This window comes from Camellia sinensis, chromosome 6, assembly GCF_055761805.1.
Source record: "Camellia sinensis isolate YWXY chromosome 6, ASM5576180v1, whole genome shotgun sequence".
In the NCBI taxonomy this organism is placed as follows: domain Eukaryota; kingdom Viridiplantae; phylum Streptophyta; class Magnoliopsida; order Ericales; family Theaceae; genus Camellia; species Camellia sinensis.
The window spans coordinates 72,298,681-72,325,288 of NC_138966.1; the positions used below are offsets into that span (position 1 = coordinate 72,298,681).

The 26,608-nt window shown below is 40.1% G+C and overlaps 1 protein-coding gene across 1 annotated transcript; it reads right to left on the bottom strand.

The window, feature by feature from the left end:
- Nucleotides 1-16,205: 16,205 nt before the first annotated feature.
- On the bottom strand, nucleotides 16,206-16,793 carry LOC114260296 (uncharacterized). Its single transcript, XM_028200378.2, has one exon. It carries the CDS (start codon nucleotides 16,791-16,793, stop codon nucleotides 16,206-16,208), a length of 588 nt encoding a protein of 195 aa, XP_028056179.2.
- Nucleotides 16,794-26,608: the final 9,815 nt, after the last annotated feature.

Consider the following 26,608-nt stretch of genomic DNA (forward strand, 5'->3'; position numbering starts at 1 on the left):
TACTTACCATATATCTTTATTACCATATTAGCTTCTCATTCTTCTATATAAAGGAGTCTTGTGTTCACTCATATTAATTATTGAAATATACAAAGTTATATTAATAGAACAAAAATGAAATAGGTTTGGGACAGGTTGAGAAATGGTCAACCATGTATGAGATTGGAATCTATCCACTGGAATTCTACCTTCGTTTTCCTGGTTTTAACATTACCTATTGCTCTACCATCTTCCATGGTAGCATCATTGAAGTAATATAGTGAGCGAAAGTTGCATCACAACATCACGTGATGATGAAAGGGACATAGCAGTTTCACATGGAGGCCCATGGACCAGGCAATTGTAAAAGGGAACCATCGGAAACTGGCTTTTCACCATACAAACTCCTTGACTGCTAGATTTGTACAAAATCGGATTTCAAAAATACGTTTGACATAGGAGAGTAAAGTCAAATATGCAAAATTGTCCTCAAACTAGTTTTAAATGAGCAACAGAACAAGATCAACAGAGCTAAGGAATAGGTTTTCAGTAACATGTTTGTGACCTTTTTTTCTTTTCTTTTTTTGATCAGCAAAAGAGGAAATAGTACTGATGAAACAATGAAGACACAAATACAAGAATCAGGCTGAGAACAACATGCAAACCATGGGGAAAGAAAGCGTCATTACTTGACCCATGGATCAGAACCAGGTTGGCACCTAAGGGAAAGTCAATCATATATGCTACCACCACAGAAATCAAATGTTGGCAAGGTAACAACAGAGGAAAATAAAAGAAAGCAAAATAAAATTCAGGAAACCAGCAAGAGTATCAGAACAGTCCCCAGTTTAGCCCAAGTCATAGCCGCTAGACCCACCAATAAGGCCAGGCACCAGTGTCTCAAAAGAAGTAAAATCCTCATATGATTGTAGGAACCACGAAGAAGGACTCAGCAACCCAAATATGATTGAGATGATGAATGAAATCATTAGCAGAGTAACCCAAATTCTTATGCTTACTTTTGACCCAAAGGGAAATTCTAACTTTAATTAATTCCACAACTCTCTTCCCATTGAATTCAGCTTCATTGTAGTTGTTGTCGTTCCTAGCCTTCCAAATTGACCAAAACATAGCAGATGCAGAGTATAAGAAGCTCAAGGAAGCGATGATATTTGGACATCGGCATGATTTTAAATAGAAACCAATGGGAACCTTGTAAAATTATGTTTCTAGTGTTATTAAGTATTATTTTATGATTATTTTTATGTTTTCTAAGATTTTCAGGTTGGGTACTTTGATAATTTCATATTTGCTGACATGAGTAATAAAGGGCCGCCCATGGGTTGTCTTGTAGATCAAATTATTTAATTGATTTTTATTTATATTTCTTATTTTGTCTTAAATTGGTTTTGGAAGTCAAAGATGCCTAGACTTTTTCTTCTTCTTTCTTCATTATTTCCTGAATAAATTCGGCATATTTACTGTTACTGAATGATGGTTCACAACTCCTAAACAGCCCTTACTTCGATCTCTTTCACCTGGTTTATCAATCCTAAACCTACTTCATTCCATTCATTAATTGAAATCCTAAAATGCCCATTGATTTTCAGCTTTAAACCACCATAAAAACCCACCGAAAATTCAGCTTTTAAGTCCTTACAGTGTTGTCCTGCATCAGTGGCTAAGGGGATAACTTCCAGGCCCCGCCAACTAAGACATTCCACCCAAATTTGAGCAAGGATCCTCTAGAGGATCCTTGGTGCCCAAATTTTCCATGAAGCTTTCAAATGAATAAGAAGATGGTTGATTGATTCAATCTCGCAATTATAGAGAATGCAAAGTGCAGAAAAATTTTCAGAGAGGTTGAGCCTTCCATTCCAAACTAACCATCCCAAAAGTTGGACTGGAGGTGGGGCAAGATTTTCCCATAAAGGCTGAGGAGGGGTGTGATTTTGGGCGGTAAAGATTATCAAATATCATGTACAGAGAACGCAGAGAGAGAACAAATTAGGGCAATCAACACTAGTAATGCCTGAGACATTCTCGGAAGATATGAACATACAATTATTTATGTTTGATTGCTTAGCATCTTGATTGTTTTGTGACGTGAAATATCAAGAGTGAACTTAGGAATGCTATAGTTTTGAAAGCCTTAAAGATTTAAACTTCCTTGCTATGTGTTGGGAGTTGAGGGACAAAAGGAATAGTCTTCTTTTGAGCACAAAAGGCACGCATGTATTTCCGAAGTCTTAAGGTGCATAATGTGTGTGATCTAAGGTGCTGGATAATTATATGAATTGTATGAAACCTTAATTGGGATTAGTGATAATTAAGTAGATTAATTAGGCTTAGGTTTGATTTGGCAACATCACATTTTAGCTTAAAAGTTAGAAAGTTATCAAATAAGCCCAAAAATCAACCGTTTCAGCCAAGCCCGTGACTTGCATGCTTTGAGGGCACGGATATGGACACGAGACACGATACGGACACACAAATTTTCAAAAAACGAAGGACAAAACACCTTAGGGATACGTTCAATATATATAATTTTATTTATTTATTATATGTCTAAAATAAAAAAATAAAAAAAAAAGGTTCATTGGAAGGTAATTAAAAATGCAAAATAACACTAAAAAAAAAAATTAAAAGAAACATACATTTCACTACTTTTACATCAAATTTCATATTTAAGAATAAAAATTAGTATGAAATTACAATAATAATATAATTAATAAACACATTCAACAAATTAATTTTTCTAACAAATAAAAATAATTATTTCTATATATATGTTCACGGTTAAGAAAACAAGAATATCCAAAAAAAAAAAAAAAATAGAAAAAATGAAAAGAGAGGAAAAAAGAAAAAGAAAAGAGGGGCTCAGATATAAATAAAAAAAATTGTTATAAAAAGAAAAAGAAGATATTTTTAATCTCTCATCGGAGAGAGAGGAAAATAAACAAAAAATAAAAAGTATTTTTAATCTCTCATAAAAGAATAAAAAAAAAAAATATATATATATATATATATAAATAGAAAACAGAGAGGAAGAGAGACGAAAACATAGAGAGAGAAAGAGAGAGATGAACTACGTAAAAACGAGAGACAGAGAGGAGATGAAATGCAAGAGAGAGAGAGAGAGAGAGAGAGAGAGAGAGAGAGACGACCTGTGCGAACTAAAGAAAGAAGAAGAAAACAAAGCAAAGAAGAAGAGCGAAGGATACCTAGATCTACGCTTCAACTGGTTCTTCACCTACTTGAGTTTCAACAGGTTTAGGTTCTTCTTCACCCTCTTTCTCTTCTCTCTTCTATGTTCTTCTTTTCTCCTTCTTTGATTCTCTTCTTTTCTCTCATCTCTCTCTTCTTTTTTGGTTTTCATTTTTTACAATTTGGCCCCATATAGAAGCTTCAAAATTACATTTTGTACCTTGCGGTGTTCGAAACGTTTCCGAGCATGTCCATGTCACGATCCAAACCAGCCCTTATAGGTTTAGCATCGTGATCAGCCAGTAATCCTAGGATCACCGAAAGCCTCTGAAACAGATAAACATAAGAAGGGGGCTAGTGGAAGTAAATATTAAAATACAATATCCATAGAGTTATGTAGACTTACATGGGACAGAAGATTTAAAACTTATATTCACATATAAATAGTGACGTCATATATACATATCATTGTCTTATGTCACTCTTACATATAGATAAACAAAAGTCTTGTCCAAGTAGAAGAAAAGGAAAGATAAAAACAAACGTCACGTGCACAAAACTTAATCACTTGAACCACTTGGGAAACTCATCGGGAGACACATTGGTTGGCTTGACAAGACAGAACTCCAGGCAACAACTTATGCTTGGTCCTACACTTGATCACCTACATACATAATAATACAGTGAGTTAAAGCCTAGTGAATAACAACATGGTAAAGGATTTATGAATGATGTCCCATTAGATTTAAAAATCAGATTTTAGATCAGGAACAGATTTAGATTCACTTGCTTGTATAGATTTCATAAACAATCATACGTGGTACATCCATTAGCTAATAGATCGGATTGGTCATAAAGACCCACGTGCAGAGTAAGTGGTCATTAAAACCATAGTCGGTACCGACGACCATATAGGTCAACATCTTTGTGCACATATAGCCATGGTATTGTTACCCCTAGGTGAGGGCCACATGAACATAGGCCACGATATTGTCATCCCTCGGTGAGGGACATACAAACATAGACCACGTGAACATAGGATGCCACATTACATTACAGAAAATTAGACATCTATTTATGGTTTACAAATAGCATTTTAGAAAACAGATCATATCATTTCAGTCAGAACATACTTATAATCAAACATAACTTTATAGAATTGTGACTCACATATAGCTCCAATAGTAGAATAGATCACTAGAACAGAACCGACTGATCAGGCGGGCGATAACACGAGACCAATACAAACACATGATAGATACACATTGAACACACGTGCCAAAGGTGTTTAACTTGTCATTCTTCTATCTTAGCGTGTGTTTCTAACTCTTATCTTCATTATTGTTGCTTAATCATGGCCTAAGAATGCCTTAGATGCAATAAGGATGCAAATATGCACTTTGGAATACTTAACCAAATTTCTGAAAAAAGGGTAGTTCGCTCGAATGAAATTTTGGTCACAAGAGCAGTCTGTAAAGTCTGTGAAAGTACTGGATGCTCGATTTTCATACTTGACGGTTGCTTAAGCCAAGGTTCAAAGCAAAGGTTGGTTGCTCGAGCTCAACTTTAGCTGCTCGAGCCAACCCCCAAACTCTGCTAAACTTCTAAGAGCTTGAATTTCACGCTCAAGCGAAGGAACCGTCGCTTGAGCGATCATGCCGAATTCTGGAATTTTTAGATTGCTCTCTAAGCTTCAAAACACATTCTTTTGGGCCAAAACTTGAGAAAACAGGTGTAGACTTGTAAAACCTCATGAATTAAAGATCATTTCACAAAATCAAAGCCTAAAAGCAAGTCAATTATGCAAAACCAAAATTGAAACTTGAGATATAACCCATGAAAGAATTTACATGCTATTTTTCCTTCGAAAACATGATCAATTGAGATGTTTAGCATAAAAACATGTTGAAATCTTAAAACATAGCCAATATAAGAACATGCATGTGAGAATTCTTTGAAAACAACTACAAAATGAAATGAGATAGGCATGCATGCATGTATTGAGCTTAAATCTTCAATCCTAGCTTCATTCTTCTAATTCTCTTGATTTCTTGCACTAAGTGAATCAAATTCATAATTTAAGAGTTGAATTACTACCTTAAGTCTTCAATTGGGCTTTATATAGTAAATCCCTTGAGTTTCCAAGCTAATTCTTCCAAATTCCTTCTAATCTCATCAAGTCTTCCTTAATTCCCTTTTGTTTGATCTCTCTCTCTTCACGTTTTTGAGTTCAAATAGATGAAAAAGTGTGTATATATGAGTGTTTCTATGCTTGTCTAGGCTTATATAGATGGGATTAGTGGGATTTAATTAAGCATACTTTAAGTTGGTTAATCTAATTCAATTTATTCTAATTATTTGTTTCCGATTCAAATATTTATTAAACTTACCATAAATTTCTATAAGTTCTAAATTACATGTTGGCCTAACCAATTTTGTGTTCAGTTGTCGATAAGGCCTTTAGTTCACAGATTCAAATAAAATTACAGACAGATATTCCTACAGCAGACAGATGTAAACACAAATAACACATGGCATATGCAATTAACTTAGGATTTCTCCTTAATTACTTGCTAAACATTCTTAATCAAGGATTATAGGCTAATCATAGGTCGAGATTATTATAGTCTTCCCCCCTTAAAGAGTTTGCTCCTCCAAACTTGAATTACCTTCATTTTGAAAGAATGTTGGGTCTAGAGGGAACAAATCCGGATATCGTTTCATCTTATCTTCTTCGATCTCTCAAGTTGCATACGTCACTCTATGATTCTGCCAATCTACTTTCACCAATGAGATTTCTTTGTTTCTTAATCTTTTGATCCTCCAATTGACAATTTGAATCGGTCATTCTTCATATGTGAAGTCATCTTTCAGTAGCACATCTGTCGGTTCAATTACATGTAATAGGTCTCTTAAATAATCTTGAAGCATAGAAACATGAAAGATATTGTGCATATTCTCTATGATTGGGGGTAAAGCCACTTGGTACATCACCGGATTAATTTTCTCAATGATTTCATGCGGCCCAATGTACCACGGTGCCAACTTGCCTTTAATTACAAACCGTGTTTGGCCCTTCATCAGAGTTACATTAATGAACACATGGTCGCCGACTTCATATTCTCTGTCTCTTTTTATGACATCCGCATAACTCTTTTGTTGACTCTGAGAGATTTTCAAACGTTGCTGAATTAGTTTTACTTTCTCAGTCATTACTTGCACAAGTTCCGGTCCCATTAATGGATACTAGAATATGATAACTCTTGTAGTAGACAAATTTAGCCAAAGGAAAATAAGCTTCTCAATTCCCTTGGAAGTCCAACATGCACATTTGTACCATACAAAGTTTCGTAAAGAGCCATACCGATACTGAAATGATAACTCTTGTTGTACACAAATTCGGCCAAAGGAAAATAAGCTTCTTAATTCCCTTGGAAGTCCAACAAGCACATTCGTAGCATGTCTTCTAAAGTTTGAATGGTCCATTCTGAGTGGCCGTCTGTCTGTGGGTGATAAGCACTACTCAGTCTCAGTTCCGTTCCTAAAGCTTGATGTGAACTCGGCCAGAATCTTGAGGTGAACTTAGTATCTCTGTTAAATACAATAGATACAGGTACTCCATGCAATCTCACAATTTCATTCACATAGATGTTAGACAATTTATCCACATTATAAAATGTTTTCACAGGCAAAAAGTGAGCAGATTTAGTCAAGCAATCAACAATGACCCAGATAGAGTCCATACCTCGAGAGGTGCGAGGCAGTCCAACGATGAAGTCCATTGTAATATGCTCCCATTTCCATTCTGGTATTGGAAGTGGTTGTATCAGTCTAGCAGTCGCTGATGTTTGGTTTTCACTTGTTGGCAATGCTAATACTTAGCCACATAGTCAGCAATACACTTTTTCATTTCATGCTACTAGAAATTCTATTTCAAATCATGATACATCTTCGTATTTCCCGGATGGATAGCGAATTTAGAGTTGTGAGCCTCGATCGTAACACGCTTTCTCAATTCTGAACAATCAGGTACACAAAGCCTACCCTAAAATTTCAACACATTACTTTCATACACAATCTTGGCCCTGGTTTTGAATCAATCTTATCAACAATCTTCTTCAAAAACTCATCTTGCAGTTGCATTTCTTTAATCTCCTAAATGATAGCTAGTTGTGCAGAAATAGTAGCTAGGATTCCACCATGTTCACGTAAAACAATCTCAATTTCATTCATTTCTAGATCATATAGTAACTCTTTCTAACTGGCGAGCAAACATGACAAATTCCCAATGGATTTTTTGTCATGACCCAAACCCGCCCCTATGGATTAGAATCATAACCAGCCAGTAATCATGAGATTACTTGCGACCTCAGTCAGAAATCAAATCATATTTAATAATAGAGGCTAAATTGCGAAAGTAGAATTTACAAAGATTGTCCAATGAGTTGTGCATACATGACTCAACCAAAACATTCTCAGATATCTAATAACTCACACTATTCAAACATCTATATTATGTATGTATTACATAAGTCCAGGATCATTCAAAAGTCAATATAAACAAAAACCAAGGTTATATGTAGGGTTGGTCATACATGACTATAGAAGAACAAAAGGGAAAGCAAAACAAAAGTAAGGCCTCTTGCGTGAGGCGACCTTGGTTGACCCCTCAAACCTTGGTTTCTCATTGCTCACTGGGGCTGAGGTTGGACATCCTGTTACTCACCTACATACATATAAATAAGGAAGGAGCTAACACCCAGTGCATAATACCAAAGCAAAGGAGTTCATGAACAAGATTTTTACAATCATAATTCACTATTACGCTTGGAAATCAATAATAAAGCAAAACGGCCTCAGGTCCTTTCTATCATTTCTTAAACACAAAACGACCTCGAGTCCATGTAGCATACAAAACGACCTTGGGTCCAACTTACACACAGAACGACCTTGGGTCCATTACACACAGAACGACCTTAGGTCCAATTCATATACACATTTGTGTGCACACATTTATATCCACAGTCATATACATATTCTTCTTGTATCCAAAATGACCTTAGGTCCATTCAACTCCTTATTCCGAACGGCCTTCGACCCATTTTACAATTATACAAAACGACCTTAGGCCCATTTCATACTTATATGTCGATCATTTCACATATTTCATTTTGAATTAAGTGATTAGAATACTCATTCATAATATCAAAAATATCTTTGCTAAGATATTACTCACAGTGTTCCGGTGCTTGATTCGTCCTTGCACTTGACCCTATATAATTCATAACACATTGGGTCATAATACAACTCAATCTGTTCTTTAATTTGCTTACTATTCTTAGGCTTCTTTCATGTCCTCTAATTCATTTAGGATGCTCAATGTGTGCCTAAGAATACCCATAAATGGAAGAGAATGAAAATTGGAACATAATACTGCTTTTCAAAAATTTCTAAAACAGGACACCTCGCGTAAGCGCAGCTTTGGTCGCTCAAGCGGTCTGTGAAACTCTGTAAAAGTACTAGTTGCATGAATTTTGTGCTCGAGTGAGACTTTTGTCACTTGAGCAATGAGCCATATAAAACAGGGTTCGCTCGAGCATAGGGTTTGCTGCTCGAGCTACCGTGTAATTCTCTGTAAAACTTCTGGGAGCTTGATTTTTACGCTCGAGCGACACTTTCCTCGCTCGAGCGGACATGTCGAATTCTGGAATTTCCATAATTGTGTTTGAAGCGCAAACTTGATGTTCTAAGTTCTAAAGCTCGTGTTTTTGGTACAAAAACATAGAAAGACATTACATAGCGTGAAAACATAGGTAATTTGAGACCAATTGTCGAAAACCATGATCCAATTCCCAAATCATTTCATATTCTTTTTGACAACTTCAAAACACATGCAACCAAACTTCATAACTACATGGATTATGCATGCATGTGTAATATAGACTCTAATACCATTTCAAATGGTAGAAATGATGGTCGAAATCATGTAGCTCAACAAAATTATGCATACATGAGTAATTTGGCACCAAATTCTTCATATTAAGTTTGTATTCTACAACAATCCACCAATTCTTCTCGAATACACATATTCTTGAACTTTAACTCATGAATTAGAGTACAAATACTCACTTAGAGCCTTCAATCCTTCTAACTCTATCAAATTCTTGAGCCTAGCTTTCCAATTCTTCAATTTTGAAGTTAATTCTCCAAGAATTTGGTCCCTCTCTTTCTAAATCAAGTGTTTTACCTCTCTAGTGTATAAACTCAGCCAAGATGTGAGAAATGAACTCAAAGATATGAGCTAGGCCCCTAATTAGCACATATATAGGTCTCACAAATCATATTGACTAATCAAGGCTTAGGCCTAATCAAATGAACATAATTAAATCAAATAAATCTAATTATTTTGATCTGAATCAATTTTTAATTAAATTTCACTGTAAGCTCTAAAAATTACACTTATCGCAATGGGACAGTCAATTTCACTTTTTATCGCCTCTACGGCCTTCAATTTAAATTTTTTAACAGAAAATCAAACAGATTTTTCCTACAGTGAACAGATAGAATTTAAAAAACACGTATAATCATAGAATTAGTACTCAAAATCATATCAAGCATATAATTATAAGCATAATTAGCATAACACAGAGTAGGGTTGTCTCATTTTTCTTCCCTTTAGAAAGTTTGGTCCTCCAAACTTATGTTACCTTCCGTTGGAAACAAATGTGGGTAGTGTTGTTGCATTTCTTCTTCTTCCTCCCACGTGGCATCCTTACCATAATGTTCTTTTCATTCCACCTTCACTATTGGAATGGATTTGTTTCTCAGTTGCTTTACTTGTCGATCGATGATTCGTTCTGGCCATTCCATATACTTCATATTTTCATCAAGTGTTATTCGGTGATGATCAATTACGTGAAACGGATCTCGGAGATACCCCTTCAACACTGATACATGGAATACATTATGCATTTGTTCTGTTCCCGATGGTAAGGCAACTCTATAAGCAACTGGACCAAGCCTTTCTAAAATTTGGAACGGCCCAATGTAACGAGGTGATAATTTATCTTTTTTGCTGAACCTTAATTGGCCCCTCATTGGATTCACACGAATAAACACTTGATCACCGACCTCGTATTCAAGTGGTCTTCTTCTAACATCCGCGTAGCTCTTTTGTCAACCTTGTGCTGTCTTAAGCCTTTGTTGAATAATTTTGATTTTATCGGTAGTTGTCTGCACAAGCTCAAGTCCAAGCAAGATCTTATCCCTAACTTTAGTCCAGCATATCGGAGATCTACATTTTCGGCCATACAAAGCTTCATATGGTGCCATGCCAATGTTGGAGTGGAAACTGTTATTATACTCAAATTCAGCCAACGATAGGTAAGTCTCCCAACTCCCTTGAAAATTTAAAGCACACATTCTGAGCATATCCTTTAGAGTCTGTATAGTCTGTTTCGATTGTCCATCAGTTTGTGGATGGAATGTTGTACTAAACCTTAGCTCTGTTTCCATTGTTGCTTGAAGACTTTTCCAGAATCTGGATACACATTTCGGATCTTTATCTGACACAATAGACACCAGGACTCCATGTAAACGAACAATTTCATCAACATAAATGGTGGCTAATCTATATGCATCAAACGCGGTTTTCACAGGTAGAAAATGTGTAGATTTAGTCTGTCTATCAACTATAATCGAAACAGAATCCATACCTTTAGGTGTTCGAGCTAGGCCAACAACAAAGTCCATGGTTACGTGCTCTCATTTTCATTCCGGAATAGGGAGAGGTTCAAATAGACCTGCCGGCTTTTGATGTTCAGCTTTAACTTGCTGGCACTGAAGACATTTAGACACATTCTGCAATTTCACATTTCATGTTTGGCCACCAATAACTCTATTTTAAGTCCTAATACATCTTGTTGTTACCCGAATGCATAGCAAACATTGATTTGTGAGCTTCATCAAGAATTTTCCTCTTTAACTCAGGGATGTTTGGAACACACAATCTGTCTTGGAATTTCAACACTTCATTTATAATAGTATATCCCAATTTCAGATTTGCTTCAAATTCATCAACCATCTTTTTGAGGAATCCATCCTTCTTTTGTTTCTACTTGATCTTATCAATGATTGCTGGTTTGGTTGAAATGACAGCTATCAATCCGCTTTGCTCATGTAATACTATTTCAATCCCAGATTTCTTGAAATCTTACAAGTTTTCCTTATGTTTCGTAAGTAGGCAAGCTAAACTCCCTGTCGATTTTCTACTCAAGACATCAGCAACTGTATTGGCTTTCCCGGGGTGAAACTGAATCTGAAGATCATAATCTTTTATTAGTTCAAGCCATCTTCTTTACCGCATATTCAACTCTTTCTGAGTAAAAAAAATACTTCAAACTTTTGTGATCCGTGTAAACTTTGCATTTCTCCCCATGCAAGTAATGTAGACAAAATTTCAAAGCAAAAACAATTATGGCTAATTCCAGGTCATGTGTTGGGTAGCTCTTCTCATGTGGTCTTAATTGTCGGGAAGGCATAAGCAAATACCCGTCCTTCCTGCATTAATACAGAAGCTAGACCTTTATAAGATGCATCACTATAAATCACAAAGTTTTCCGTACGTGCGGGCAATGTTAACACTAGTGCAGTAGTCAATCTTGTTTTCAGTTCTTGGAAGGCAGATTCTCTTTCATCATTCCATTCAAATGGTTGTCCTTTGCGTGTCAGTCGGGTAAGAGGTATAACTATTTTTGAGAAATCCTTCACAAACCTTCTGTAGTACCCAGCTAAGCCCATGAAACTGCGGACTTCTGTCACATTTGTTGGTGTAGGCCAATTTACAATTGCCTCTATCTTCTGTGGGTCTATCAAAATCCCATCTCTGTTGATGACATGCCCTAAGAAAACAACCTCATCCAACCAAATTCACATTTTGTGAGTTTAGAAAATAATTTCTTTTCTCTAAATGTTTGCAAGACAGTTCTCAGATGTTGTTCGTTTCAAATCTACTGTTTGAATATATCAAGATATCATCGATAAAAACCACAACAAATTCATCAAGATAAGTTTTAAAAATCAGGTTCATAAGGTCCATAAATGTTGCCAGTGCATTAGTCACTCCAAATGGCATAACAAGAAATTTATAATGTTCATATCTCATTCTAAATGCAGTTTTCTCAATATCTTCTGCCTTCACCTTCAACTGGTGGTATTCGAATCTCAAACTAATTTTTGAGAAGACTTGTGAACCCTGTAACTGATCAAATAAATCGTCAATTCGGGACAATGGATATTTATTTTTGACCGTTACCTTGTTTAGTTTCCCGTAGTCAATGCATAAACGTAAGGTTCCATCTTTTTTCTTTACGAACAACACTGGAGCGCCCCATGGCAAAGTGCTTGGTTGGATAAATCCCTTGTTTAGTAAGTCTTGCAATTGTTCTTTCAATTCTTTCATTTTAGCAATGGACATTCTATAGAGAGTTTTTGAGATAGGTTGGGTGCCTGGGACAACATCAATAGTAAACTTTATTTCTCTGTCCACCAATCCCCTTGTTAGTTCATCAGGAAATATATCCGAAAATTCTCTAACAGCAGAAATATTATCCATTTCAACACTCACCGATTGAATAAATAACATTGATACCCTTTCCTAAGCAGTTTACATGCTTTCATTGCTAAAATCAAATAAGGTGGAGGCACTACCCCATTACCCACAAATTCAAATTCAACATGCCATGGCAGTTTAAACACAACCCATTTTGTTACACAATTGATAGTGGCACAATATTTCAACAACCAATCCATACCTAGAATTATATCAAAGTGTCGAACGTCCGAGGGTAACAAATCCACATATAAGATAGCATCACCAATTCACATATCATAAATACGATACACAGATGTACACAATACAGATTCCCTAGATGGAACAGATACAAACAACAAATATGGCAATGGTTCTAGGGGTCTAGTCAATCTAGATGCAAATATAGTAGACACAAAGGAATGCATTGAGCCAGAATCAATTAACACAAAAGCATCTTGATTGCATATAGAGATAGTAGCTGAGACAACTACTTTCGTATTCCGTGTGTCACTTGGGACAAGTGCAAAGACTCTCCCTTGTTGCATTGTGTCTTTGGTAGCAGCAGGCCTTGTGGTGTTCCCTGGTTTTGGAATGGATCCAGTCGAAATAGCAGTCGGTTTCCCATTTCTTTGTTGCTCAGTTTGGGTGCAATCCTTTGCCATATGCCCCATTTCACCACATTTGTAGCAAGCCCCGGAAATATGGTAACAAACCCGCAATGCTTCTTACCACATTGAGTACATGTTGGTGCCGTATTTCTAGTGGAGCCCGAAGAACTTGAAGACCTCGTGTTTTGTTTCTTTAATGATTTCTTCCTTGAGAAAAAGCCTTGCCTCTGTGATACCCCTGTTCCGTGTTATGCTAATTTATCCTCCTTATGCATATGATTATGTGTTTGTTATGATTTTGAGTGTCATTTATATGAATATATGTGGTTTTGAATTTCTATCTGTTCATTGTAGGAATATCTATTTGATTATCAGCTTCGGAATTTGAATTGAAGGCCTTATCGGCAACCGAAATCAAACTTGATTGCGCCATTGTGATTAGTGTAATTTTTAGAGCCTACGGTGAAATTTAATTGGAAATTGATTCGGATCAGATTAAATTGATTAAATTGGTGAATTAGTGCTCAATTATTTTATATTAAAATAATGTGACCAAGGGAGGTCTTATTAAGGCCATTCCACCCTCATTTTTGTTCCTTTTTGAGTTCAACTTTTGAAATTATGCTCTAGAAAGAGGAAAGGGCCGGATTTAGTGAGAGAAGGGGGCTCAAACTAGAGATTTGCCAAGGAACTTGGTAAATTTGAAGCCTAGCTCAAGAATTAACCATAAATTGGGAAGATTGAGCCTCTAGGTAAGTGATTGATTATGAATTCATGAGTTTGAACTTGTGATTTTGTGAATTAAAGATTAATTGGTGATCAAGAACAAGAGTTGTGCTCTAATTGATGAATTTGAAGTTGAAATGCACATGCATGTATAGGATCACCATGATTTTGCATAATCAAGCATGTATCAAGTTGAATGTGGAAATATGAGTGTTAGATCATACATGCAAACATGTTTTTGTTGAGTTTCATGAGGATGAACACCATTTGCATCATCCAAGTTGAGAATAAGAGTAATACATCACATGCATGTACAAATTAAAAGAATAGGAGCCTTGATTGCATGAATTTGCATGTTGGAAATGAGTTTGGTGTCAATTGGGACATGCATGTGTTTGATTTATGAAATTGAGCTCCATTATGTTGTAATTTAGTGTTTGTACCATGTTAGTACACGAATATGTGAAGTTTGAGCTGAGATTATGAGTTTGGAACCTTTGGAGGTCGGATTTGAGCTCAAGAACACATTCTGGAAAACCCAGAAATTTGATTTCCGCTCGAACGGGGAAACCGCCGCTCGAGCGTGAATTTCGTGCTCCTAGTATTTTTTGCAGACCATGATATCCACTCGAGCGGGGAAGTCCACGCTCGAGCGGGGAGCTATGTAAGATGGACTTCCGCTCGAGCGTCCAAGTTCCACACTCGAGCGTAAAAATGACATAACTGGTACTTTTGCAGACCTCATGGGTCCGCTCGAGCGGGCAAGTCCACGCTCGAGCGGGGACCCTGTTTCTGAAAATTTTGTGTGATCGTTCTGTATTTCGTTTTCCGTTCTCTTTCACTTGCCAGCACTCTTAGGCATGCATTAAGCATTGTAATTGAGTTAAAGAGATAAGAAGGAAGCCTAAAGAGGAATATGTGAATTAAAGAATGGGTTGAATCATGTATGACCCATATGTGTTCTATGATGTGTAGGGTCAAGCTCTAGGGTAAATCCATGAGCCGATCACTGTGAGTAATATCGATGTTTTGAAGTTTGTCAATTGTCCAATTGCTTATTTCTTTACAAGTTTGCTAATTTGAATTATGGACAAACGATTGATATGAATGATTGGGCCAAAGGCCGATGGACATGAATGATTGGGCTGAAGGCCGTTTTGACAAGAATAAATGATTGGGCCGAAGGCCGTTTTGACAATAATGAATGATTGGGCCGAAGGCCGGTTGACTGAATGATTGGGCCGAAGGCCGATTGACATAAATGGTTGGGCCAAAGGCCGTTTTGACACAAATGAAAGTTTGACATGCATGAATGGGCCAGAGGCCAGTTTGACATGCATAAATGGGCCAGAGGTCAGATTGACATGAATGAAAGTTTGAAAGGCCTAAAGGCCAATTTGATATGAAAGTTTGAAAGGCCTAAAGGCCAGTTTGATATGGAAGTTTGAAAAGGCCAAAGGCCAATTTGACACGAATAACAGTTTGACACGAATAACAATTTGACACTAATTGGAACTGCAGTTACTTAACTTACATATGTCTATGTATGTATGTATTAGTAGAAATATAAATTAGGCCCAAGGCCGTTTGATGTATATTGTTCCAATGTATATTCTTCATTTGATGTTATTCACTAGGCTATCGCTCACAGTCATTCATGTGTTTGTAGGTGAGCCAAGAGAGGTCCAGGCCCAGCCCCAGTGAAGTCTGTGTGGAACAACCGAGTTTTGGAGAGTTAGCCCATGTGTCTCACGCATGAGACTCGCCTTCGCCTTTTGTCATTTTGTTTTATGTTGTTATATTGGCGAAGTCTTTGTATATGTTGTATATAGTTTTCATGGGTTGACTTAGTTTTTGAATGATCCTGTTTGTACGGAACTTATGCTACTACATTTCTGTTGTGAGTTATTAATGTATATATGTTTGGTTGCTTGGATGTGCCATGTAAGCACAGCTCTATGGACAAAGTTTTTGAACTGCTTCCGTTTGGCCCCCATTAACTCTGTTAAAATACATTTGTCTTGGTTTGAGGCCGTAGGTAATCTCATGATTACTGGCCGGTTATGTCCTTAACCCACGGGGGCGGGTTCGGGTCATGACAGCCTCTTAGCCTTCCAGTCAGCCGATGGTTTACCTCGCTTCACCATGTTAATTTCTGACATTAAAGCTCGATCTAGCACATCAACAGAAGTGGGCAATTTTAAGACATTCACCCTTTCTAGGATGTCATTTCGAAGGCCATTTTCAAACTTCCTCGCCTTTTTATAGTCAATGTCAACCATATGCAGAGCCAATCTAGCCAATTTAGTGAACTTGGCTTCATACTCAGCTTCAGTCAGATTGCCTTGCTTTAGTCCTTCAAATTCTGACACCTTTCTATCACGGATAGACTGTGGAAAGTATTTCTCGTAAAAGACTACAATAAATTGTACCCAGTCAATGCCCTTCTTATCATCACAGATTAGCATCCACCACCTTCTTGCTTCATCTTCTAGTGTGAAGGTGGCCAATTGCATTTTCTGTGTCTCCAGGCATCGGAATACTGCGATTAACTTCTCAATGCCAAGGACCCAAGCATCAGCCTTCAATGGGTCCACATCCCCGTGGAAAGATGGTGGCTTCATTTTCTTGAATTCTTTAGTGAGGGCTATTGTTCGGTCATCATTTTGTAAATCCAGCATGGGTTGTACCGGAGGTGGGGGTTATGGGTGTTGCCATTGTTGTTGCCACTGTTGTTGTTGCCTTAGTATTTCTGCCATATCTTTCATCATTCTCTCCGTTCGGTCTAGCCGAGCAATTGAGGATTCTTCTAGCTAATCGGCTCTTGTTCTCACCATTATCTAATGAGACTTGCATTATAATTCATACAGAAGATATACACCATATTCATGTACAGAAGAGCACATTTATACAATTAGGCAGCAAATACATATCATATAGTTGCATACTTCGAATCACTTACCAATTTCTCAATGCATTCAAGCATACATTTATCATATGAATGCAACTTAGACCTTTTCTAGATACTCTACTGCTCATTTGGACAAGTGTGTGAGTTATTACTCATGCTTTGAGATAACCGGCTAGTAATCATGAGATTACTTGTGGCCTCAATCAGAAATCAAATCATATTTAATAATGGGGGCCAAATTGCAGAAGCAGAATTTACAAAGATTGTCCAATGAGCTATGCATACATGGCTCAACCAAAACATTCTCATATATGTAATTAATTCACACTATACAAACATCTATATTATGTATGTATTACATAAGTTCAGGATCATTCAAAAGTCAGTACAAACAAAAACTAAGGTTATACGCAGGGTTGGTCATACATGACCACAGAAGAACAAAAGGGAAAGTAAAACAAAAGTAAGGCCCCTTACGTGAAGCGACCTTGGTTGGCTCCTCAAAACTTGGTTTCTTATTGCTCACTGGGGCTGAGGTTGGACATCCTGCTACTCACCTACATACATATAAATAAGGAGTGAGCTAACGCCTAGTGAATAATACCAAAGCAAAGGAGTTCATGAACAAGATTCTTACAATCATAATTCACTATTATGCTTGGAAATCAATAATAAAGAAAAATAACCTCAGGTCCTTTCTATCATTTCTCTAACACAAAATGACCTTAGGTCCATGTAGCATACAAAACGACTTTGGGTCCATCATAGGCAAAACGACCTTGGGTCCAACTTACACACAGAACGACCTTAGGTCCAGTTCATATGCACATTTGTGTGCACACATTTACATCCATAGTCATATACATATTCATTCTTGTATCCAAAACGACCTTAGGTCCATTCAATTACTTATTCCGAACGACCTTAGATCCATTTAACAATTATACATAACGACCTTAGGCCAAATCCACATCCATACTGAATATACTTGTGGGAGCCGAATATCAGGGGATGCAGATAGGCCGAGTACATATTTAGAAAATCAGGATATATAATATATTCGCCCCCATTTCATACGTTCTAGGTGCCGAGTAACCTAATCGGCCATAAAGCCAGTTGAGCGAGGAGTCGAGTGAAAATTGGAATACGACAAAAGGAGGGCCGAGTGAACAATTACACGTCGGATTGAGAGTGGGCCCTACCTTGAGGACCATTAGCGTATATAAATAGAAGAACAACAGCCAAAGAAAGGTATGTGAGAAAAAGTTTAACTTGAGATATAAGCAACCAAGAGAGTATACATTGACTAACCTGTCGGAGTGCTAATTCTGGCACCCCCGACCGGAGTGCTCATTCCTTTTCAGGTGACTAGCTGAGGGTCGCGAGCGTCCTACAGGATCCAAAGAGTATTCCTGAACCACTATCCCACAATTGGCGCCGTCTGTGGGAATACTCTAGCACATCCATGGCGGGCGTGACGGAAACTCCTCCAGTAGTCACTGACGACCTTACACCTACGAGATGATACCACTCTAAGAAACATGTTTGGGCCAGAGAATATTACCGCATGAAGGGCCTTGAACTTCGATTCACCCTCGACATCAGTACAGGAGACAATGCAAGTGATTATGGAGCAAGCGATGCAAAACGAACAGAGGTTGGAAAACATGATGGCTGAGAACGAGTGCCTTCGACAGGATTTGGCCTTGGAGGTGGCAAAATCCCAACAGGCCGCGCGCCAAGATCCGGGACGACCTCTGAGAAATGATGGTCGACAACCTTGAATTCGGAGACATGATAGTGGCAGTGACTCTGACTCATCATCCCCAGAATCTACAAAGAAGGGACGAGTCGACATCTCCAGCTTTTCTGAAGAAAGTCCGCGTGCATGAAAAAAGTGAAGAAGAAATGATTCAGATAAAGAGGATCAACATGACCCCTTTGTGCGACGGATTGCAAGGGCAGTGCTACCCAAAAAGTTCAAAGCACCATCATTCACTCTGTATGATGGAAAATCAGATCCCATCGATCACATTCGTTATTACAAACAAGCCATGACGCTTTATGCAAACGACGAGGCCCTTACGTGTCGAATATTTTCGAGCAGTTTGGGACCACTGGCTGTCAGGTGGTATTATAAATTGGAGTCGGCATCGATCAAAAGCTTCCACCAACTCCAAAAATCCTTCAGGGCAAGGTTCATCACTAATGAGGTCCAACCGAAGCAAGCCAATTCTCTGTGAGCAATGAAATTCAACCAGGAGAAACCCTTCATGCATATTCGGCGCGCTATTGGGAATGTTTTAATCTAGTATATGATGGCTGCAATGACTCCATCGCCATTACCGCCTTCAAGATGGGGTTACATCCTGATAGTGCCCTCTGCAGCTCTTTGACCAGACGGCCCCCCAAAAGTGGTTTGGTCGTTGATGAAAAAAGTTGAGGAATACTGCAAAGTGGAAGACGATGCCCTACGGGTCAAAGCCGGGCATAAAGCCAATAAGCCGGCTCCGCCTGAAATCGTACAGCCGATAACTGTTGTACTACCACAAAGCCCTGAATCACAGAATCAGGCTAAACGAGATAGAAGACGGGATTCGCGCCGATCGAATGACCAATGTTCACAACGAGCTAATGAGCGGCTTCAAGTGGATAGCAGGCGCGCAAGGCGCGCAGACAAGAAATACACGGAGTTATTGGAGCTGATCAGTATGGTTATGTCTAAAGTTCAACACTTGCCGTTCTTTAAATGGCCTTCTAAGATGGTGGGACTTTCCGACACGAGAAGACAAGATAAGCGGTGTGAATATCATTAGGACCACGGTCATGATACCTACAATTGTTATGCGTTGAAGAATCACCTTGAGGAGTTGGTACAAGATGGGAGGCTCAAGCAATATGCCTGAAAGAACAACTCAACCAAAATAGTTGCTTTGCAGCAGGATTCACCTACACTCGGCGTAATTCATATGATATACAGCTTACTGACGGCTTCTGCGGTACATACAATTCAGTCGCATCCTAACCTCCAAAAGCAAATCACACCGGCGAAACAGCCCCATGAAGCTACGAGTATTTCTTTTGATGATTTTGATTTGGTCGGCGTAATGCTCCCTCACATTGATCCATTGGTCATCGAACTACGCATAAATCGATTCACTGTTGAACGGGTTCACATTGACCAGGGGAGTACTTCGGAAGTTATGTACTACAAGACCTTCACCAAACTCGGCTTTACCGAGTCAGACCTGTCTCCAGCTCATTATCCTTTATTCGGCTTTAACGGTAATCCGAAATATTCGTTGGGCAAAATCATGCTACCAGTTCGGGCGGGCTCCCGATCAGTGGATGTGGAGTTTTTGGTTGTCAAGCTTCCTTCGCCATATAACCTCATCACGGGACAAACTTGGCTATATGCCATATAGGCTGTGCCAAGCACCTATCATCAACTACTTCACTTCCCGACTGAACGCGGCATTGAAAAAATTCGTGGTTTCCAGAAATCGGTACATGCATGTTATCTTCTGGCCGCAAAGACACCAAGGGAGATGGAAGTGAATTCTATTGAGGTGCTGGATCGAGAGAGCCATGATGATGTTGGGCGGCTCCCAAGTGAAAAGGAAACCGAAGCCCTAGATCGAGTTGAAATATACGGGAATCCTGACAGGTTTTTCATGGTTGGCGCTACCCTAAATCAAGTCGACAGACAGCAGCTAATTTCCTTTTTACTCGGCAACCTTGATGTATTTGGGTGGTCACCATACGAGACGCCGGGGTTGGATCCATCTGTTTCTCGGCACCGTCTAAACGTTGACCCTAAATGTAAGTCGATTATTCAGAAAAGCCGGTGGTCAGCCGCAGAACACACTGCTACCATTGTTAAAGAAGTTGACCGGTTGCTTAATGCCGGGGCAATCCGGGAAGTGACCTATCCTACATGGCTGTCGAATATTGTGGTTGTGAAGATGAAAAATGGGACTTGGCATGTTTGTGTGGATTTCACGGACTTAAACAAGGCTTGTCCCAAGGATTGCTTTCCCCTCCCCAGAATAGACCAACTCGTAGATGCCACAGCACATCATCAATGTATGAGCTTCCTGGATGCCTACAGAGGCTACCATCAAATTGTCATGCATCCGGAGGACCAAGACAAAACTAGATTCCTCACTCCGAAAGGAACCTATTGCTATAAGGTTATGCCTTTCGGGGCTGAAGAATGCGGGGGCAACTTACCAAAGACTAGTCACTGCCATGTTCAAGGAGCAACTCAGCCGTACTATGGAAGTGTATATTGACGATATGGTGGTCAAGTCCAAAGAAGAGCAAACTTATCTAGCCGATTTGGAAGAGACATTCGGCATTCTACGCAAGTACAAAATGAAGCTGAACACTTCCAAATGTGCATTTGGGATCGGATCTGGCAAATTCCTTGGCTTCATTGTTAATCACCGCGAAATCGAAGCCAACCCGAGGCAAATCACAGTAATTCTAGAACTTGGCTCTCCTCAGTTGGTCAAGGAGGTTCAAAAGCTGATGGAAATGGCCGCCGCACTCAACAGGATCATCAGTCACTCCACAGATTGCTGTCGACAATTCATTCATACCTTTCGGCAGGGTAAAGCTTTTGAATGGACTCCCGAGTGCGAAGCCGGTTTGAACGGTTTGAAGACTTACCTCCGATCAGTTCCACTCCTGACAACACCTTCGGCAGGTGATCCGCTCATTTTATATCTGGCAGTTTCCGATCGGGCCGTCAGCGTCATACTGATAAAATAAGAACTTGGGGAGCAGCGGCTAGTTTATTATGTGAACAAAGCAATGGTCGACACCGAAACACGCTACCTTCCATTGGAAAAACTTGTCCTTGCTCTCGTCATGGCAGCAAGAAAACTGATGCATTACTTTCAGGGGCATACCATTGGGGTATTAACGGACTACCCCCTCTGGTCAGTACTTCGTAGTGCGGAAGCATTAGGGCGCGTTTCAAAGTGGGCTCTCGAACTCGGCCAGTACGATATTCAATTTTTGCCTAGGACCTCAATCAAGGGGCAAGTGCTCGCCGACTTTGTGGCCGAATTCACTGAAGGCCTCGCCGACTTTATGTCTGATCAAATTCAACCTAAGCCGAACTGGAGAATTTATGTTGGGGACATTTGGCAGTTGTATTGTGACGGATCGCCCAACCAACGTGGAAGTGGGGCGGGCGTAGTGATCATGGCTCTCGATGGGGCAATAATCGAGCAGGTTATCAAATTGGCTTCGAAGTATCGAACAATGAGGCCGAATACGAAGCATTGTTAACTGGCATACGGAATGCACTTCTCCTTGGTGCTCGGTGAAAGCTAGTCATCAACCAACCGAAAGAGGAATACGCAGCCAAAAATGACCATATGACAACTTACATGAAAACAGTGAATACTTTGCTGGTAAAATTCGACCATCATGAACTAAATCAAATAACTCGGGATCAAAACACACACGCCAACGCCTTGGCTTGCCTAGCTTCCGCCATCAACTCAAAAATTAAATGGACAATTGAAGTAGGATTCATCCCTGAGCCGAGCATCGCCCCCTCAGAGTCAAGTCAGATCAACATCATACAATCCGGTCCAAGCTGGATGGACCTTATCACTGCATTTTTATCTTCCGAACAGCTCCCGACAGACAAGAAAGAAGCGCACAAACTGCGAAATAAAGCCCCATGATATTACCTAGATCCGCAGGGAAAGCTCTATAAGAAATCCCTTTTTGGTCCATACCTAGAATGCGTTCATCCGGATAAAGTCGAAGAGCTCTTGACTAAAATACATGAAGGTAGTTGCGGTGCCCATTCTGGTGGGCGTTCTCTGGCTTATCGAGCTGTAACACAGGGGTACTACTAGCTGACCATGAGCGCTGATGTCGAATGCTACGTCAAGAAATGTGAATAGTGCCAGAAGTTTTCCCCTTTAACCCATTTGCTTGCTGAGGAGTTGAGCTTAATCACCAGCCCTTGGCCGTTTGCTCAATGGGGGATTGATATCATCAGGCCATTGCCATGGGCTCTAGGGAACATGCGATTCTTGACAGTCGCAACAGATTACTTCACAAAATGGGTCGAAGCGAAGGCGCTAACACACATCCGAGATACTGATGTTAGGCGTTTCGTATGGAAGAATATCATAACGCGATTCGACATTCCAAGAGCACTCATTTCAGACAACGGCACCTAGTTTGATTGTGGAGTCTACCGAGAATTATGCAGCACGTATGGTATTCGACCCTACTTCTCCACCCCGGCTTGTCCACAGAGTAATGGTCAAGCGGAAGCCTCCAACAAAGCCATCTTGGACAGTATCAAGAAGAGGCTAGAGAAGGCTAAAGACAGATCGATAGAAGAATTGTCGAGTGTATTGTGGGCTCATCGCACTACGCCGAGGCGATCCATTAGGGAAACGCCATTTGCTTTATGCTTCAGAACCTAGGCAATCATCCCCTTGGAGATCGGCCTCCCAACCGTGAAATCGAAAGTTTTTGATATGGGCCGAAATGACATGATGTTGGCCTTAGATTTGACTCTGATTGAAGAACGATGAGACCGCGCCCTTACATCCATGGCACGGTATCAGCAACAACTTGCTAAGTGGTATAATCAACGTGTACATCTACGCCGTTATGCACTAGGAGAGTTGGTCCTCAAGAAAGTACTCCCAGCTGCCAGGAATCCGGCTGATGGAAAACTGGGTCCTAACTGGGACAACCCCTATCAGATCGATTCAATTGCGAGAACAGGGGGTATATCGGCTCAAAAACATGTCCGGGAGAAGTCTGTCGCGTCCTTGGAATTCCACGCATTTGCTTAAATTCTATAATTAACACGACTTGTGGGGCATGATAACTTGTTTTGGATGTTTGCAATGTACAAACTTTCACTTTTATAATGCAAGATTACTTATCTCACTACATGAAATTCTAGTTTGAAGTTGAAAGCTTTCGAATTCGGAGCGCCCATCATGGAATTCATGATTGGCCAATTTAAAAACCTCCGAATTCGGAGCCCCATCAGTGAATGACACTTTTGGGCCGAGTGAGCCTCCGGATTTGGAGCGCCCTTCGTGGAAATGACGATTGGCTAATTTAAAAGCCTCAAAATTCGGAGCCCCATAGTGAATGACACTTTTGGGCCGAGTGAGCCTCCGGATTTGGAGCGCCCTTCATGGAAATCACGATTGGCCAATCTAAAAGCCCCCAAATTCGGAGCCCCATCCGTGCAAGACCCGTTTGGGACGAGTAAACCTCTGGATTCAGAGCGCCCTTCGTAGAAACCACGATTGGCCAATTTAAAAGCCTTCAAATTCAGAGCCCCATCAGTGAATGACGCTTTTGGGCCGAGTGAGCCTTCGGATTCGGAGCGCCCTTCGTGAAAATCACGAATGGCTAATTTAAAAGCCTCCAAATTCAGAGCCCCATCCGTGCAAGACACGTTTGGGTCGAGTAAGCCTCCAGATTCGGAGCTCCTTTCGTGGAAATCACTATTGGCCAATTTAAAAGCCTCCGAATTCGAAGCCCTATTAGTGAATGACACTTTTAGGCCGAGTGAGCCTCCGAATTCGGAGCGCCCTTCGTAGAAATCACGATTGGCCAATTTAAAAGCCTTCGAATTTGGAGCCCATCCATGCAAGACACGTTTGGGCCGAATAAGCCTCCTAATCCGGCGCGCTTTTCATGAATATTATGATTAACAAGCATAAACACAATTGACAAAAAATGTAAGGTGATTGATAATACGTTTAAACATAAATTGAAACAACATGCAAACATTTAAACTAATATGTTTTATTGAATTAATCGATAATACATAATTCGCTCCCAATCTATGTTAGAGTGGTACAATATCTTCAGTTTTATTCGGCATCCTCCTCATCATCGCTCTTCTCAACTTCAAAAGCCACAAAGGGAAAATGATGACTCTGTTGTAATGGCGACACCGAATTAGCGCTTGCTACTTCGCCTTTGCGGCCTGAAGAGCCTTGACCCACCCGTGCTTAAATCCACGGTTCTCACACCGGCAGACCTCCTCGGTGAGCTTTTCTTTAGTCTTTTGTATCCTGACTTTCTGGCCATCGTGGAAGCCTTGTTCATAGAACCTGGTCTTTGCGGCCTCTATTACAAACATGCTTACTGTATCACGATTGACAATCGCATGACTTATAAGCCGTTGGGTCACCCTTTCATCCACGATCGGGTTAGCTTGTCCGGCTAACTGAGTATCCGCGGTATTGACCTTTTTTAACTCAACCTCGGCCTTCTCCGCATGAGCCTCTAAATTACGAATGCGTTCATCCTTCTGTTCGATCTCCCACCGCGTAGCACGAAGGCGCATGCCGATCTCATAGGCGGTGTACAGTCCTTTCACCGCTCCGTGAACGCCCTCTCGAAACACTTTGAAGTCTGGTCGACCAACCATCGACTGCTGCACTTCTGGAGGGAAAATCTGTCGTGCAAATTCAACTGCCACATTTGGGTCATGCATAATTGAATCTGCTTCAATCATTGGTTTGTTCCCCACAAAAACCGCAAAACTCAATGGACGCAGAGTCGCACTGGTTTCTCCTCTTGGGCGTGGTTGAGGGGAGCTGCCCCGTTGTTGTTTTTCCCTTCTGGGTGATCTATTTCGACGATGTGGGAACTGGCATTTTTCATGTTCCCTCGACGTCCTGCTCCCCGTGCACGTTGTCTCACTACCCCGAGTCATCTCTACATCCAACTCTGCGAGCGTTCTCCCTTCTCCTCTGTTGTTGAAGAACAATCTTCTTGCCATCCACAAATTGTCCACACTGCTCTTTCCCTCCCTAAATTTATTAACTCTGAACGCAACAATGGCCCCTTCGCGCAACCACCACCCGACCCATTTATACCTTACAGATGCAACACCCCTGAGGCGACATTATCAATGCTCAATTTCAAAACCTGGCGCCAATCATCTCATGTGCCCCAGCCCCGCCATGAGCTAATATTATTCAGCGTTCAAGTTCATACACTAGCTGGGGCAAGGGCAGATTCATTAATCTAATCGGCCATAGGGCAAGCCTTTGCGCCGATCGGGCTGAGTGCCCTAGCCCCGCCATGAGCTCATATCATTCGGCGTTCAAGTTCATGCACCAGCTAGGGTAAGGGCAGATTCATTAATCTAATTGGACATACGGCAAGTCCTTGCGCCGATCGGGTTGAGTGCCGCGGTCGCTCCATCAGCTAATATCATTCGGTGTTCAAGTTTATGGGCAACTTCATTAATCGAATCGGCTTTTCCAGGCCTGATGCCGATCATCTCATGTGCCCCAGCCACTTCAAGTGCTAATGTCATTCGGCTTCCCAGTTCATGCACCGGCTGTTGCAAGGACAGATTCATTAATCTAATCGGCCATAAGGCAAACCCTTGCGCCGATCGGGTTGAGTGCCCCAGCCGCTCCATGAGCTAATGTTATTCGGCGTTCAATTTCATGCACTAGTTGGGGCAAGGGTAGATTCATTAATATAATCGGCCAGACGTCGAAGCCTTAAGCCGTTTTACTTGTTAGTCTATCGAATTTTCATGCACTTTTCCAA

Coding starts and splice junctions, on each gene's coding strand:
- LOC114260296 (XM_028200378.2), bottom strand. CDS start 16,793: ATGCTGGATTTACAAAATGATGACCGAACAATAGCCCTCACTAAAGAA.